At 38.6% G+C, this 18882-nt stretch overlaps 1 protein-coding gene across 1 annotated transcript in view; it reads right to left on the reverse strand.

Moving 5' to 3' along the window:
* PLCG2 (phospholipase C gamma 2) overlaps nt 1-18882 on the reverse strand; it is a 58104-nt gene that overhangs the window by 22327 nt on the left and 16895 nt on the right. Inside the window, 16 exon segments of the mRNA XM_027685071.1 lie at nt 52-252; nt 1066-1244; nt 1824-1913; nt 2121-2225; nt 3440-3608; nt 3958-4078; nt 5037-5122; nt 6017-6135; nt 6294-6395; nt 7411-7483; nt 8649-8692; nt 9959-10042; nt 10821-10905; nt 13580-13627; nt 14878-14971; nt 17596-17736. Of these exon segments, the coding sequence (XP_027540872.1) occupies nt 52-252; nt 1066-1244; nt 1824-1913; nt 2121-2225; nt 3440-3608; nt 3958-4078; nt 5037-5122; nt 6017-6135; nt 6294-6395; nt 7411-7483; nt 8649-8692; nt 9959-10042; nt 10821-10905; nt 13580-13627; nt 14878-14971; nt 17596-17736 (1741 nt within the window).

Genomic DNA, 18882 nt, shown 5'->3' on the forward strand with positions numbered 1-18882 from the left:
AAGGCAAAGGACACTGACATAATGACGGTGCTTGCCTTCTGCTGTACGTACTCTTTAGTCTCATGAGGGCTGGGATTAGGCACAGCATCAGTCAGGCGCAGCTCAAACTCAGCACAGCGCAGGTGGGACTCCTTGTAGTGTTGGATGAGATCGTAGATGCTGTCAAAGGTGAGGTTGTCTGTCAGGTAGTACTTCACAGTGTCCCCATCACCTGTGGAACGGATCCGGCAGTGCTGGACTCTCCCCGACCTCCTGAAGAAGTGAAGGGGAGCAAAAGGAAAATACAGGCTTTACAACAGATTTTCTTCTTTTGAAGCCCTTCCCCACCCATTCCTGGTCAACTAGTTGGTGAGCTTGTGAAGAAGCAAGTGTCATCTCTTAAAACAACCAAAAAAAAAAAAAACCAACAAAAATGCTGACAAGGGAGACTACAGGACCAAAATAATAATTTTCAGCTGACAACTGTTTAAAATCTGTCATAAACTTATTCTGCAAAATTTGCTCTGACAGCTCTCTGAGTCAGAAATTCATCTGACACTATTCCTCATAATGTCCCAACCAGAAGAACAAAAAAAAAAAACCAAAAACCAACAAAACCCAGACTATGAAAACAAACAAATAACAAAAAAAACCCAACTTCAAAATCTTTATTATTTTCCCTCTAGAGGATCCTTACATTGAAAAGATCAATCTCTGATAACAAAGGTACACTCATGAGACTACCTTTTCAGTGTAGAAACAAGCAATTTATCTCTAAATTAAAAGATCTAATTTTGGCCCACTCATTGAGGAAATAACAAATCCTACATCCTGCCGAAACACAAAAAAAGTTGGGGGTTGGGAGAAGAATCAAGCCAGTCAGTCCTCTCTTGACAACTCTAATGCTTCAAATAAAGCCTACTCTGCCAAAATGTGCTGTTACACTCAAGCTTAATTTAGAAAGTAGTCTTTCACAATCCCATCCATAACATTTGAGTATTATTCCTATTTCTTCTCAGCTATAAATGCATATTTTAAAAATACACACATTTTTGTGCAATGCCATAAAACAAACAATCACCATACCAGAAAGACAAGGTGTAATCATCAGGGAAAGCTTCGCTTTCCCTAACTAGGAATGTCCCATCCTTGCCACCCATTTCAGCACAATATTCCTGGAGCAGTTTCTCAGCAGTTGTTCTCCCCCCTTTCATTTTCCCATGGAACCATTTCTCTTTTAAGTGCAGCTCAGTACGTTTCACCTCCTAGACCAAAAAATAAGAATTTTTATAACACGCTTCTAATTTTATGGTTTTGAAACAAAGTACTTGCTCTTGACAAAACAATTTCCTATTTCAGGATTTCAGCTCTTCCTAGGCCTGAGCTCTCCAGCCAATCACCTTTATAGTCACCCTGCTTTACCAAGCACCACGTGCTCAACTGTGACAAACACTTTGCAAAAGGGAAATGAAGCCCTTGGGTTAGTAACACAACAAACATTAGTTCATGCTGTTTAGTTTGAGAATAGCAATAATACTCCAAAGACTTTGTCAGTGCACACATCATCCTTAGCAGATAAGTACCAAAATTGCATTTCATTGTCTTTGTACTCATCTTTGAAAGTTCTCATTTAACTAAGGGAAAAAGTTATTTTATTAGAAATAGGGTTAACTGGAGTTAACCTTGGCAAAGACCCTTTTATAAATGTTTTATCTCCACACTTTTTCTCTGACATGGCTCCTCTACAATTTCAACATTGGGTTAAAAAAATCTGCATGTGCAGACACTGAAACAATCTGAGAGAATAAAAAGAACATGCTTAAGCAATAAAACACAGCCATCACCTTTGATGAATCTTCATCAGCATTCTGTTCTATATCATCACTGAATGAAAGCTTTTCATCAGCAATAGCACAGTAGTGACGAGTCCATTTCTGAAAGTTGGGAGACATTGACACCATTAACAAGAAAGAGGGAAACCACAATCTCAAAACAAGGTGTAACAATAAACAAAATACCTTCTTCCCCTCATCCACACCTGTTCAACTGGCAATATTACTTACACAAATATTAAGGAAATTCATGCAAATTTCTAGTATTACAGAACTGAGTAACAAACCAGCAAATGTCAGAAATAATACCTGTTCTATTGTGTCCCACATGTAAAGTTCTCCTTGCTGCTTCTTTTCTTCTTTCTTGTCTTCCAGGTTCACATCAATGTCTCCCTTTGGTCCCAGTTTTTTGTGCTAAAAAATAGAAAAACAAAAAGCCCCACCACATTCATACACTTGCAGAGAATCACACATAAAATTTTTTCCAGTATTACTGGAAGTAATTGCACAGCCATCTTCTGTAATAACCATAACAGCAGCTGTCCTACAAGGAACACCAGGGATGTAACTTCTTTCTTTAAAATTCAGATCTCATAACAAAGATTAAGAAACTAGTAGAGGTATCATTCAAGCAATAAAGAAACAACTAGTTTTATAAGATTTTTTTAGAGAACAGAAAACATGAAGTGACACATACCAAGAAATAAGGATAAAACAAGAATCCTTCTGCAGAGAGCAGGACATAAGGAACAAAAAGTCAAAACAAAATGAAAAGACAAGGAATTAAAATGAATGGGGATTTCACTCTTTTACAAGAAAAATGAGCACAAGGGAAATCTTTCACGAGAAAAAGGGGTCAAGCTCTACTTGAGGATCTCAGGGGGCCACAGGTAATATCAATTACTTAACTGCAGTTAATGATGAGATTAATTGTCTCATATCTGGTTCTCAACCACATTCAGTTCTGCATAGTCTACTGCTGGCAGATTTCAATTTGACAGGCTTATCTGAAAAACCTCACAGGCCAGTAAAGCAGGAGTTGCCTCTGACTGTTTACTGACAACATTTTCCAAACAAAAGCCAAACAACACAACCAGCTCACTGGCAGGTGCTGATCTATTTAAAGACTCTTCAGTGCTCTTTTAGACAGCACTGAGTGTTATGGATGTTCTCTTGTGCACACTCATAGGAGTTTGCAATTCCCTTTAAATCAGATTTGTCATGTTATTAATCATGTGCCTGTGCAAGTCCCCTCTGTGCTCTGCAAGGTAACAACAAACAGTCTGGAGGGAACAAAAAAAACCCAAAAACTTTAGCACAGAATTTTTGCACCTTATAATGGCGTGCTACTATTTCCAGACTGACATAAGCTGGATGCTTATACCTTTCTACCCTTATTTCTTCTGTTCAGAAGTTTAATACAGAGGATACAGTACTGTTAGCCAGAAAACTGAAGCATGGACAAAAGTGATTATTGTTTTACCAAAGAAATTATGAGCAGCCCTCAGATTATTTACCTAATATTGCCTTTCAAAAAGGTTCTACTGCAGTTTCAGTCTGAGAAGTAGTATTTCTGGCTCCTGCTCTTGTTTTCCTATTTTATCTCCCAGCACACAAAGCAAGCCTACCTTGATGATGATTTTCTCTTTCAGCTGGGTTGGTGATGGGAGCTGATCTGCACTGGCTTCAACAGGCTTCACTAAAAGATGATCCCCAAATACCTCCTTGAACACTTTGGCCATGTGTCGCTGCTGCTCCACACTACAGTGCTCCTCGATTGACAGAATGACTGGGTATCTTTGATGCAGAAAAACAAGGTGAATGAAGACAATTTCTTATTATTACAGCTGGCAAGGCCAAGAAAAAACACCCTCCCTCACCCCCCAGATGAAAGAAAATATCTGAAGCAAACAAGATGACAAAAGGAAGAGACAGACCTCAACAAATAATAAGAGATGTGCAATCACAGAATCACTAAAGTCAGAAGGGACCTGTGGAGCTATCTAGCCCAAACCCCTTCTTTGGGAAGACCCACATTTGGCAATAATGAAGACTACTGGAATATCATTTTTGCTCTAGATTACAGAGAAAATAAGTTCAGAAAGGGCTATGAAAAAATGCTGAAGGAAAATCAAACAAAGCTTACTCAGATGTAACAAAGGCATGATCTTTGATTGCCTGTACTACGTCATCAAACTTGATCTTTGTTGTCCGTGTCCATCCATGGTAAATGATGGGTTTCCCATCAGGACCATCCCAGCAATCCACTAGGGAAGACAAACAGTGGAAGAAGGAAAAGACCAAACAGTTCCTTAAATCACTCTAGTAGAAAGAATACATCCAAAACTTCAGTGTTCTACATACTGATTCGTAGACCTAAATGTTCTAATAAAATATTCCATTACATGAATTTATATCTCTCACAGAGGAAACTGAGCTCATTTAAGTAAGAGCAAGACAAATATGATACAATATAAAATCTTCCCAAAGCATTATTATGTGGGAATCTGGAACAAGAAATTCTGGCAACTACGTGTCAGTCTACTAGGTTAGAATAATTTTCCAAGGAAAAATACAATTTCAACAAGTGGCAAGTTGAGAGCTTATGTCTTCTGTTGATTTTAACCCTGAAACTCTACTTTGAGATACATTTTGCATCATCCAAATTGAAGAAGCAATAGCACCTAGTTTTACGAAGTAACTGGTGAAATAACATGAAATAAAGTTAAACTTTTCAATAAGGAACACAAGCACACAGATAAGATGCATTCACAATTGATGGAGAACAAATGCACAAAAGACATCAACTGATTTACAAGCAAGTTAAACAGGATGACATGGCACCAAATCACAAAAATCTCTGTGTCTTAGGCTTGTCTGTATTACAGTAAAGGCAAATAAACTATGTATCTATGCTACACAAGTGCTCCAGTTTAAATCCTAAGCTTTCATATAGATTCGAGATTGAAATTTTGGTGTACAGTGAGAGGAGATTTAGGAAGACTTTCTGAAAACTGCAAGGGAACAAGAATCAGAGGAAGTGAATGGGGCAACAGTGGGACATAAGAAAAACAATTCAGGGAATCAGTGTTCTTTATGTGACTAACTTTAAATTCAGAAAACAAACTAGTTCTTGATTTCAGTTCTTTTTTCTTTCTTGGTAAACAGAGGACATTACTTGTACAGACAGCATGTGACAAACTACTCCACAAGCTCTTTACTCACACTCAATACATCGACATCCCATTCTAAGACACCTGATGTAGGCTTCTGTGGAGGATTCACTTCGAAGCTGGTCTCCTGTCAGGTATCTAAGGAGTAAATGGAAATAGTAAAAGACAGGGAGTCCATTTCACCCAGTTCTCACTCACTCACTGCGTGATATTCTGTCTCCTGTAATGGAGAATATATGTTGATTTTTTAAATTTTTTTTTTTAAATTGTGATGGAAGAACCAAACTCTGCTGAACCTGATGTTATCAGATTTTTGAATGGACAGAATTCTAGGAGATTAAAGCCTCAATATAAACATCAACCGGTTCTAACTGACATGCTTCTAGAGAGCAAATCACGAGCTTTGAATCACACCTCAACCACATCATGCTCAGGTATGATCATGTTGGAGGGATGTGGAGGGTATTTAGAGTGATACCACACCTCATACTTCAAAATACACCTGTAAGCTATATCCATATCCACTTTATTGCATTCCCTGCAATACTTTATTTGTTCATCTCCCTTCTCTCTCTTTACATCTTCTTTTTTTTGATTATTCATTTTTGCTAGATGAGCAAATCCCTTTCATCTGAAGACAGTTCAAACTCATCATCACATCCTTTGTACAACTAATGCTGACAGGAGCTTAGCAAGGCTGTTGGTGCTTGGAAAAAAAGGGAAGCTCCTTTAGTAACTTAAATTTCTGAAGGCAGAGAGGCTGGAACAGTTTCAACTCAATACTTTTTTATTTTTGTAACAGAATTCAGGGTTTGGGTTTTCTGGCAGCTGAGCTCAGTTATATCTCGAAACTTCAAAGCTCTTCTGAGAAGGGGAAAAAGGAGTCCCACAAACTCTATTTACCACATTTACATCACACTTTAGGAAGGTTTCACACATCCACACTGTACACTTCTGGCATAATTTACTGTCTCCTAACAGATGTTAGGCTTGTTTGAACAGGGATAGACAGCGGGACTTCTGGTAACTTACGTGTTATGAGAGGAAGAAATCCAGTAGTGGGACAAAGGATTATTCATATCCTGCACATCTATTGAATCATATTTCTCATCCCAAATACTGTTTTCTTTTGCAAAAAGGTAAGCAAGGAACTACAATACAAAGAGAGAGAATTTAAATGTTTATACCATACAAGACTGAAAGAAGGCCAGCAATGTAGCAAGAGAGGCCTACAGGACCTGCCACCCAGTGAAAATATTGTGAAAGAGAAGAAGTCCATGAGAAGTACTACAAAGTACCATTATCTCACCTCATCAACAAAGAGGAAAGGTTCAGCAGTTTCTCTCATAGTGTCGTCAATAAACTTTGTCATTCGTTCTCGGACTTTACTGAGATCTTGTGCCCAAGATTCCTTCAGATAATAAAAATACAGTAGAAAAGAAACTTTACAAGTGATGTTATTCAACATAAAAATCAAACAAGGAACAGAGAGACCTACAGATGTGATTTACTTCTTTCTCATCTGCCTCATTTACTGTCAATATATTTTATTGTAATCACATATCTTAAGGGTTTCCCTTATGATGTCAAAGGGGGGAAAAATAAGATCTCCATGTAAGTACATTTACGGACTGGAGGTCCAGAAGATATACACTACATAAGTACATATATGCACTGACACACAGAAAAAAGCTGGCCTCCTTGGACATTGCTTCACAATAATCTCTCTCATTTCTAAGTGCAATCTGAATGTCCTTTGAGCACAGTGCAATTGAGAGAAAAAGAAAGTAGCAAGCTTATACAGGAAGTGCAAGTCTCGCTTTTCAACCATATTTGCAAACCTGGAGCTCAGCAGTGCTGAGCAAATCTCACACAACTTTTTCCCATGGAGTCTGCGCTAAGTAACATTATAAAAAACCATGAAGACAGTTCCAGTCCCTGCCTCCATCCTTACCTGCTTTGCTGGCACGGGATATCTAACTGGTTGTATTCAATAGAAAATTTCCTTTGAGTGGAATGCAGGCAGGCAGCTTTGTGAGAGCTGCTAAAATGGGGCCATGGCCAAGGCATTACCACGGTGCCCCTCTGCTGACAGCTGTAACCAGGCCAGGCAACCACCTCTGACACACACCCAGCATTTATTTCTAACCTTGTCTGTTTATCTACATGACTAAGTGGAGGCCTGTTAAAACCTTATTTACTTTGTCCTCCTTCTTGTCCTCTGGTGCACCTTCAGAGGCTTTACATAGATGAAAAATAATAGTTCTTGTGAACTTCAGTGGCAACAAATGAGAAATCTTTCCAAGGCCCAGTATTACAGTGAAATCAATCATATTCTAGGACACATCACATTTCTTTTTAATAGCCCAGAATTCTGTGAGACAATCTCAAGGAAAATGAACTCAGTATTCCTGCAACCTTCCCACCTGCTGCTCGTGTAGCAGGAATCTCTGAAAGTCATGGAGGTGAACTGCTGAAGCATCTGGACGGTCAGTGTTTCTTTAAAAAAAGAAAGGGAAAGTGAGGCTAAAGAAATAAGAAAGCAAGTGTGTTCAGATTTTACAGCAGAAGATGATATGGATTTGTGTCTTGGATTTACAGTATGAATGTGCTGCCACCACCAAGAAACTTTATATAATTTCAATGGAATTTAGAGTAAGCTTATAGCATTCTATTATCCAGTTACTGCATTTTGAGCCTCCAGGACTCCTGAATGTATTTTAACAGTAATTCACTGGGAAAAAGTAAAAATCTGTGCTCATTGCCATGTAGCAAATGAGCAGCATTCACTTGACAGGGGTGTTGGTAAGTTCAGTTGAGGCAAATGGGGACACTGTTCTTTTAAAATATCACAGAGCCACACTTCCACAAATAACTTCTTCTGTGGAATGTTTAGATGATCCACTGTGATAGAGCAAAACCTTCTGAAAAAGGAGGCACCAAGCTGCACCAAGGAAAAGTGATATAACTGATTTCCCTTTTGTAGGCCACAAATGCAGCAGCATGTGGTACCAATAAGGTAATCATAACCTACCCACCCTTGATAAATCTGTGCATTTAAACAGTCTCACAAAGTTCAATTCATATGACATAACCAAGGGCTAAGGAAATACTTGGTACACTCAGAGCAAACTTAAGTTACTTTCTTAATCTGTTAGTGTAATATTCAAAACCAGGATAAACTGTTGTAGTTCACAGTCAAAGGGTTGGCAATGCCTGTGACCTATTTCTGATGCTGTACACATCTTACTTAAATGTTCAAGTTCAAGAGAAAGGTGCAGAAGCTGTTACTATCAGCATTCTGCTCAAGTCTAGGCAAAGCCTGTGCACCACACCACTCTCCAGACTGAAGTTAAAATTTCTGCATCAAATGGTCCTTCCATAGTTCTGCTCAGCTCTTTATAAAATCAGAGAATAGGCAGCTTCAGTTGTTCAAGTCCATGCCATTTTTGTAGTCAGAAACTAAAAATCGTCCATCAAATTATGTTCAAGACTTACTTCCAATGTAAGTTCACCTTTCTGAATGCAAAAATGTGTATAATTTCTTTTCACTTACTAAAGCATCAGAACAACAACAACAAAACAGTGATGTAATTAAAAAGCAATCCTGCAGCATTACAATCATATGGAAATGTGGAAAAATAATACAAATGAAGAGTCTCACCCAAGAATGAACACAGAGGAATCCTTTTTGAATTCATCAAGAATCTTAACACAAACAAACAAAAAAACAAAACAAACAAAAAATGAGGAAAATAAAAATAATAAGAGAATATGCAACTTTCTATCTAAGTCCATCTAATAATGTCCATTGGTTTGAGAAGGGGAAATAAATGCCTGTCTGCTCTAGAGAAGTTGCATACAAGTTGGCAAGACACATTTTTAATTGAATGCATGAGAAAAAAAACACACAGTCAAGGTTTTGGAGAGCTTTTATTGTTTGATATCCCAGAAAAACTGGAATTAAGTGTCATCCATCACATTTATTCATGTGAATATAAACCCTAAATTGCTTCCAGTTTGGCACAGCATCGTTACAGATTGCAGGAAACTTATCTACTGATCCAAAGCACTTGTTAAGCAAACTGAGAAGTTTCTTTGAAATGATTCACAAGGGGCAATAACGAGAGCTTAAGGAAGTCAGAGAGTCTCCTTGCTGTGTATTTTACTCTTCAGCTTTCTGCTTAAGCTAATTAACAAGACTTTCATGACCAAAACTAAAACCCTGCCAGTAAATTTAGGTTCTTTATCACTTCACCATGATTTCAGCATCACTTTTAAACAGCACAAGCTCTACTGCCAAAAAACTAGCACTAACTTCAACTATCAAAGCTTCTATTTCAGTATATGCAAGTTGAATTGACAAGAAGCACGTAGTCAAAGACATTCATGCAAGTAATTTCAAATTATGTGCTTTCACACAGTTTAAAAGGGTTCCTATCTTTCAGAGTCACTAAATGTATGCAGTTTACACCAGCCTCAAGAATCTGTACAGTGAATGCATGGAAACAGTAGTTAGGCAGTTGCCCACCTAAATTAGCTAAAATGTAACTCCACTGCATTTATTCCTTCCAAGGACTGTCTGATGTGTGTCCTGTAACGGACTCACCACTGGTAATCTGGAATATGGAACTGCCTCTATCAATAAAAAGATCAGCCAAGCTTCATGAAAAGGCACTGCACATCCTGAACAAACTCACAAGAAAATTTATTCCAAAAACCCCCATTCTATCTGTGCACACCTCTACTACCAACACATAAGAAGCAACATGAATGACTTATTCATCTTCTTATGCCAATTGTTGATGGTGACTGCTATTTACACATCTAGTACAGTAAAACACCCTTCTTCTGGTACAAGAATGAGGGGAAAAGTAAACCAGTAACAAACAGAAACAAAAAGATCCTCAGCTCTCACCCTTTATTCCAATCAAGCCGTTGAACATTATGAAGATTATTTATGAAAAAGCTTACCGATTTCTGTTGTTCAAACATGACTTTCTTGTAGAACAAATGAAATTGTTCAAAAGTAAGCTCTTCCTTTTGAGCACCTATTTCCTACAATGGAAAGCAGCACACAGTGAATTTAGAATTTCCTGAACTGCACCTGCACAGTGAACAAGTTACTCTTACTCCGGTTGCCGCCCTCTCACACATCCTGGTCTACTCCAACTTCATTTGTTTTAACCACATTGGATTTTTTAATTTATTTATTTTTTTAATAATGCAAACAAGTAAATAGATGTTGCTTTATGACATAGTGCTCCTAGAACCCATCTTTGGCCTTACATTTTGCACTCTAACTCCATTCCCACTACTGAGAGATAAATAATGCCTCATTTACTCATGGTTGCAAGCACCAAGAGTATTGAGAGCATTTACTCATTGAGAGTAGCAGAAGCACAAATGTCTGCTTTAAGGGTGGAGAGTTGGAAAGCAGGAAGAGGTGGGGATATTTAAAGTTCCTGTAGGAATGGAAAGAACTTTCAAAAGTTATGAATATTAGCATAAGTTTGAGCAAAGAGGTTATTATTGATCATAATGCAAAAAAAAAAAGTCTTTATCTTAAAGATAAAATAATTTCCTATGCACTTGCACTGTACTGAAGCTCAAAATCCAATATTTGCTCTGGTCAACCATACAATTTATGTAGGAAGGAACATGTATGTCATATTTTCTTAGAGCCTTAGCTACAGGCAAAGCCAAGCTGAGAAATTAATCAACATAATTTATTTAACTGTACATGGTAAGAATCAAAAATATAGACGGTGTCCTAAAAAGAAGTGTCAACACCTATCAGATAATTCCAAATAGATTTAAGTAATCAGGTAATTACCGCAAATTTATCCTTTAAGAACTTCATGCTGCTCACTTTGAAGTTCACTTGGGGGAGGACAGTTTTCAGCTCTCTAAGACTGATACTGGGGGGGAAAAAAAGAAGAGTTAAAAAAAAGACAGTAAAACCACCACAGTTCTGTTACATCTAGTTGTATCAGCTACTCATACATTTTCTGTCAACACAAAAATATGGCTATTGAAACATTTTGGGTTAGGCTCATCTCACATACCTGTGAAGTTCTATAAATGTAACACCTACAAGGAAACAAGCTAGACACAGAGAAACAGGCACTTCAATTCATGTGAACACCCATAACAGGATGAAAAGAACCATGCTGAAGAGACACCTATTTCTCTCCATCAACAATTAATCAGATCTAGATGATCAGCTCAAATGTAGATGTTTGTACATGGTCAAATGAACTGCAGCCTTTCTTCCACTGTTCTAGTCCCACTGAAACTGGATTACAGACACAGAAAACATCACACAAAGGATATACCAAACAGAGTTGAAACAGAAAATAAAAAGCTTCCGTTTTTTGTACCATTTTCTACAACTGTTATTCACTTAGATGGTAACAATGATTTGTAGAGCAAGGCTCTTCCCTTCTGCAACATCTGAACATGACCTCATATTCCCTTCCCAACCAAGTCTTTCCAGAAAGAATTGCCTTCCAGTTTCATTTACACAGGCCTCTGACCCTTTTTACAGAGCTTCAGAATGTCCAGTGATATATCAGCAGCAGTTAAAACCCCAAGTTTTCTAGATGACAGCAAGACAGCAGGTGAAGAGAACACAAGCACAAGATCTGTGGGTCCTACTGCCCACAAAACATTAATGCATTACCAAGAGTACCCAACAAAATAAGACTGAGGTCCCCTGCCTTGACCTACAGTGCAATTCATAAGCCATTAACTCCCTGCAAACACAGGGTCAGAGCAGAGTAGCTTGAAAAGCAACAAAAACAATTAGCACTTAGATGAAAGTAACATTCTATTCTACACTGTCCATACAAGCAGCAACCCCATGAGATCCTCTCATCTCCATTGTGTAGTGAGGGAAAGAGGCAAAGCAAGAAGGAACTTAGTCAAAGTCCATGCCGAAGCCAGATTAGAACTCAGGAAATTCCTGGCTTTCCGCCTTGTCGCCAGACCTCTGGAAAAAAACCACTATTAGGAGCAAGAATGAGCACTCCATTTGTACCCTAAACACCAAGCCATTTCCTCTGGCCAGACAAGTGCAAGTGAAAACAAAGAGCTGGGACTTCATTACCACTGGAAACAACTCCACCTGTGAAACAGGACTTGCCTGGAAGCCTAACCTTTACAATTAACCTCCCTAGAAACTGCAGCTCTAAACACAATGGAACTCAGTCCAAACTCCTTTCCTGAATTTTAATAAAAGCATGAATCATCTAGGAAGAGAACAAAAACTGCCCTCTCCAAAGAGCAAGTCCCCTTGATCCCAACCAAGCTGCCTTGTAGTGATGAAACAACCCTAAAGCAACAAATGAAACCTCTTCAGCAGACACCTACTGTCAGCCAGAGCTGCTCTATCCTAACATTGGCTTGTGTTTCACGGTCCCCAACAACACATTCCCATTGCAGGTTAGTTTTCAAAGTACCTCAGGAGGAACAAGTTGATATCCAGTAAAGGATGGTACTGTTCCCGTCCCCACTGTGGCCAGTTTAGGAAACATGGCTCTGAAATGGTTCTCAGCTCGCCCTGCCCGGTGCCACAGGCTGTGTGCACGAGGGTGTGATTTCCTGCAGTACCTCAGCCTCATTCACACAATGACACACCACACTGCAGTTTGCTTGTAGGAAAAGGTGTAAATGAGAGGAAAAGCACATACTTTTCTATACACTGAATTACACTTTAGAATAAAATGCATGTTCCAGACAAAGAGAAAAATCATGGTAAAGTAATAACACACAGGGAAGGAAGGATTAACATTCTTCTCAGTGTCACATGATTTCTGGCAACTTTGAGGAGAGGTTTGCACCTGAATTGATTTAAAAAAAAAAAAGAAGTCTCCTTTGCTGTGCAAAAGCTACAAAGGCACATCAACATGGACCTGAAGTCAACTACTAAAACTAAAACACATGCACTACACAGCACACTGGGAACTATAACCCACAAGACTTCTTTCACATGAGAAGCATCAGGTTGGAGGTGATTCTTCTGCTTTGGTCTGTTCAAATATGTGGCAGAGACAAGCCCAGGCTGCCAGGCCAGCTGCTGGTTTGGTCTGTCTGTGTTAGAGCCTGGTCACTGCAATGCAAACGTGGTCAGCAACGAAGGAAGACCTGGTGGCACAGTTACACAGGAAAGCTCACAGCAGGTTATCCAGTCCAAGCATCTGGGCTCCAACTTGGCCATGAAGGGGCAAAGACCTCTATAAAGCAGGCAACCCAACTACCTGCACTGCTGAGCTCAATCTCTGCAGTAAGACTGGAAGATGATAGCTACTTTTCCTCATTCTGGCAGAGTAATTCTAAGCTAAAAGTTAATCTACTTATTTTTCATCATTTGTTTCTTCATTATACCATGTACATGAACATGAGTGAGTGCTACAAACACATTTGTTTTTAGCAAATGGTAAAATTCAAGTTGTTAGATCAAGAGCAAATACCATTTTCAGGGGCCTCGTATTTCACATCTTGGACAAAGAATTATTTATTTATTTTTATTCCATGTTAGAATCTGCAACAGAAGTTCACTAAAAACAACTGAACAAAGACAGAGCTTCTTACCTATTTCTTCTAGTTTGATCCACAGAATAGATCTGCTTTCTCAGCCAGCTTGTGGAAAAGAGGGGAAAAATGGAAAAAAACCCAGGTTAATTATAAAGAAAATACAGCCAATGAAATATTAAAATCCATAGACAAAACTCAACAGAAATACTTAAAAGTCTTTAGATACATCTAAAGATTCAGTTTTATAAGTGCATTTGTAAACATGTGCTTTTTTTGCTGCTTAATACTGCATTTTCAAGTCAATAAAACAACAAAAGTCATATAAACAACACAGGAAGGGGAAGGGTGGGCAGGACTGAAAAGAATGAGCAACCAGAAGCTGTGAAAACATAAGTGGATAAAGCAAGCCAAAACTTCAGCTAATCTAAAACTGAAGTAACTCCATAAAATCAATGATTTATGCCAGCTGAGGCTTCTGGCTCAAAGATCTGTTAGATGCATAAGTGCATATCAGTTTTAGGTGCACAGTAAAATACTGTTAGCAGCATTAACAATAAATATATATTCACACACACAATTTTGATCTAAAGGATAAATGCACTGCTAAGGTGATCCTCAGACTCAACAGGAATTACTTGTTTGACATCAATGTCAAGGCCACAGTTTGGTCAGGGAGCAAGAGAGGGCAGAGCATACCCTGAAAGAGGTAACAGAAGTGACCACAAACAACAATGCCAGCAGTGACAAAAAGTAATCAGGTATGGAGACAACACTGAAAGCTTGTCAGCAGAACTGACAATCTGAGAATGAGCAGTTTCATGTGCAACATCCTCAGAAGATTAAGGGCGCAGGTTCACCGTCACGTGGCTGCTAAAGAAATAATTCTTAAAAATGTTCATTTTCAGCCTGAGCCTCCAAGTCAGCTGATCACATTGCCACACAACACAATGGGCCCAGCAGAAAGTAAAAACTGCAAAAATGTACCTCGGAATTACCAGGACACAGAACACATGGACGTCTACTAGAACAATCCTACTGTGGCTGCATAAGACATTTGAATTTCCCAAGAAGCCAACAGACACGTACACCAGGTGTTCTTGTGATCTCATGAAGAGATTTTGGTTTGGATATGAAGAAGAAGGTAAACTGCAACCTTGCATTAGTGGATGAAGCAGAGCACGATTCCAGAGCGTGTATGTAGCAAAACAAACACTGAGAATTTCCATATGAGCTTTCAGTATCACACACTAACTGGAGAATAGCTGTTCTCAGGGTAACAGCCAAGCACCACTTAAAAATTTCTTTCAATTCCAGAGCAGCATCCAGCCTCACAAAGTGAAAGTATGTCCACATACCTCTCTGTGATCGCAGGTGTGGGAGCACTCATGACCTCTTGATACAAGATATTCAAGCCACACAACCATTTATCAGTATCATCCTTAGAGTCAGCTGAAAAAAGTAATACACTATGAGAAACATCAAAACAAAATCGTTACAAAACCAAGATATAACTTGTGATGTTTAGATAAACCCTAGTATACAAAGCTGCTGACTAACCTTTCTGTTTGATAAATCTCATTGCATAGCTTAATGTTTCCAATAATAAAACTAATAAGAAACAGCATAAACTTGGGAGTAAGGAAGCTCTGACAAAAATTCCCTCCTTTTGGAAGTCTGCTTATCAGAGTAGGAAAGTTTCAATATCTCAGCAGAAACACTATGAAACTACTGCTGAGATCCTGTAGCAACACAATCAAAATTAATTTTCTTATCTTTTGTCTCCAAAGGGGCAAAATCCCAGGACCTAGATCAGAGTAACTTGAAGTGCACAGGCAAAAGAACTCAGTGCTACAGCATAAAGCTGCTTATATTTCGAGCAACTTTCAACAAAATTGCAATATACTGGTTTTCGATGGACATAACCACCTCCTGTCTGTCCTAACCATGCCTCTAAACACAGATTATTCCAGAATAAATTTAGGCAAGAGGAACAGAACAGGAGCAATGTACAAAACTGGTGTAGCTTATTTAGAACATATTTTAATACAAGTTAAAAAAAAGGTCTAAAATTCCTTACACGGCCTAATACTAGAAGACAAGTACATCTTCCTCCCAGCCCTGAAAATTAGTATATCACTGTCTTGTTTTGTTTTAAATTTAGTTCACCTTTCCATTTCCCAAACCAGAAGAGTCCTCCACATCGTTCATCATGATTGCATTTGGTAATTCTTCAACCCAACAGAAGCAAGATGATGAACTGCCTGCTGGGTACAGCCTTCCCTAGAAAATACTGGCTAAGCTGAAACCAATTTTCTGGGCCTTGGATGAGATGTGAACATCACAGCCCTCAGCTGGGCAAAGCCCATTTGATTTAGCATCCAGGCTCTGAAATTTCTTCAATTTCTTCAATTAAACCAGTTCTGAAAATTTATTTTCACACAGGAGCTGTAATCTGTGCAAATTCTTTTAATGGCCTTCAAAGCAAACCAGTTTCTCAAAAGATGAAGATTATATTTTATTTAAGCATACTTTCAAACAATGCTTTATCCCCCAAGGATGAAGCTAGAGCCCAGCCTCAGCTCCCCATGGAAATGTTTTTCAATTAGTTACAATTTTGGAAAGAACACCCACTACCACTGCCAAAGCAATTCTCCTCCCAAGACAATTCTGCCCTTTATGACAGCTACCATTCCCTTTAAGTAACAGTTATTTTATATTGTTTTAAGAAACCACGACAAAGGACTTTAACAAGGAAAAGGATTTCCCCCTTAATTGAAAGTTATGTCATGTTGTTCTGCAGTTCAGCCTTACAGCAACATATCTCATGGTACCAAGTGTTTTCCAAGTCTTGGCAGAGCCCTGTTTTGGGAACTGCCATGGAGGAGGGACTGGGGGGGCTGTTAGAGGAAATCAATCTTAAGTACCTGGCACAGCTGCACGTAAGCACAGCCACTTACTCAGAATTTTCACAGACTTCAGTCAACAACAGTAAAACTTATTTAAAGTTAAAAGCCTCTAACAATGGATTAGTCACAAGCAATCTTTCATTTCGAGAGTGCCAGACTGCAAAAAACTTGTCTTCTAGTACTGCAATCTATAAGCAATTCATTCCATTAAAAAAAAAAAGAGCTGGCAGCATTAAAGCACTTACAAAGCACTCCCCTTTCCTCACATCAAGATTTTGCAATGAATTTAATGATTTAAATGAGTAAGCGTGTTCTTGCTCAGGACAGAGAGAGCTACTACTCCAAATAAATTGTCTGTATGATTCTAACCCAAGGATCCATTACAAACTTTTTAGAAGAGAAATCTCTTGGCAAACTCTGCTAGTTAGAAACTGTATTCAGCCTGCACTGTAAGAATTCATATCCCTTTTCATTTCAAAGTCTTTGGTTTTTGTGACCCTGGATAATCTCACCTGAAATAAGAAGTGCCCCAACCCTTTCCACAGATACAGGATACAACGTCCCCCTGTTTCACACAGATCTCTTCCTTTTCAATTTATCACCTTAGAAATTTATTTATGGTGCCCTAGCAGTTCTTTAGAAAATGCTTAGTATTATCAGGTGACATGCACACACATAACCTAAACTAGAACTCCATTTTCCCAGATTAATCTGCAATTGCCCAGAGGTGATAGGAAAGTTTCTGTGACACAGCTGTAGTCTAACCCTTTATGGCTATTTTTTCCAGAATCATTTTGGCCAGACTTAAAATGCCAGGACAATATTCTGGCTACACTGACAAGCTGACTTTGAAGAGGACAATGTTATCTCTGCTCTTCAGTGTAGAAAACCTTACTGGAGATATTTAACCAGCAAAAGTCTACTTGCTAGAAATGATTGAGCAAATCAGAAGTAACACTTGCACAATGCACTATTTGAAAGTGAAACATTAAAATGCAGCAGTTCACAGACAAGGAGGGCCAAGTAAAAGATCTGTCTCCAGATTTTAAGCATCTGCTGCACTCCTGAACTCCTGAAGTTAAAACCACAGTATTCTTTGCATTACTGTTCCATCAAAGTGTTTGATTTGTTCAGTGGTAGCTTTAAAGAAGAAACAAAGAAAAGTACCTGCTAAACTTAAGGTGTTGAGGACAAACTGGGTGCCATAAAATATAGTAAAGCAGTGTTCTTCTCTGTGCCTTGCTCTGCAACGTTCAAAGTCCTTTGAATTCTTCCCTGGGCGAATTTCTTTTATTTCCATCAGATCCACTGAAAGGAAACAACAATCAGTCAGTACAACTGCAGAGCCTGAAACAGTAAGATGAATAACTCAAAGCATGCCCACACATATAAAATAGCTATATGTATAAACTTACAGGTTTGTATTGCACAAGAAATGCAAATTGCACCAGCTTGCAATCCAAGAATCCACAAGTAAATATATTACTGACTAATAGACAATGGTAGGGAAGGATTAGAAGAAGAAGAAAAATAACTTGTCATATTTTTATTATTTCACTATCACTGATTGTCCATGGACAATGTGCACACACATATGGTCCTTTGGGTTACAGAAGATATGATTTCACAAACAGCATTAACTCTAAGCAAGACATTTCCAATTGCCATGACAACTGTTCAAAGAAGAAAGGATACAGCTTCTAATCTACCCACCTAAAAGTTACAAATCATACCTTAAACAGTCAGCTAACCTTGTCACCTAGAGCAGTCACTGGCACTTGTAAGAAAAACATTTAAAGTAGGAACATAAAGAGAAAATTGAGCTTAATAATTAAAAAGTTTGTGAGTTTTCTAATGGTCAATTCCAAAGAGGTCTCTCTCTGTTATTTAACATAAACTGCTGTATCACTTTCAGCTTGCTGCTCTCTAGAGAAACAGGTACACATCAGAGCACAGCAGAACAGGAACACTGCACAGGCACACACTTTCCCAAGTCAGCTCCCTTTTTGTCAAACCCTTGTTACACGGCCTGCACAACAGGAGCAAGACAGCACTGAAATAGAAATATGTGCACTCTCAAGATAAGCTACTTATTAGAAAACTGAGGAAGTGGTTTTGTTCTGCCTGTGGACCAGACAAATAAACAGCTCTTCCCACTTGTGGACAGTCTTGTCTTATGAGCTACAGGATGAAGTGGGAAGAAAAACATTTCATGGCTGCTCTTGAAATGTGTTTATCAGACTTAGCAAGATCCAAGGAAAACAGCTGAGGGTTTCTGTCCATGCAATTAAGAATACCACAGTATAAAAACCCTGTTTTAAATGAGCACCTCATCAGTAACAGAAGACATTTAATAACACAATGAAACAGCAACTGCTGCCAACACAGGGTGAGCTGAACAATGGGTAAAGCTTCAGCCTGTTGTAATGCTGTGTTTCTATGATGCCAACATGG

Source organism: Neopelma chrysocephalum, unplaced genomic scaffold, assembly GCF_003984885.1.
Source record: "Neopelma chrysocephalum unplaced genomic scaffold, ASM398488v2 Primary Assembly neopelma1_68, whole genome shotgun sequence".
Classification (NCBI taxonomy): Eukaryota; Metazoa; Chordata; class Aves; order Passeriformes; family Pipridae; genus Neopelma; species Neopelma chrysocephalum.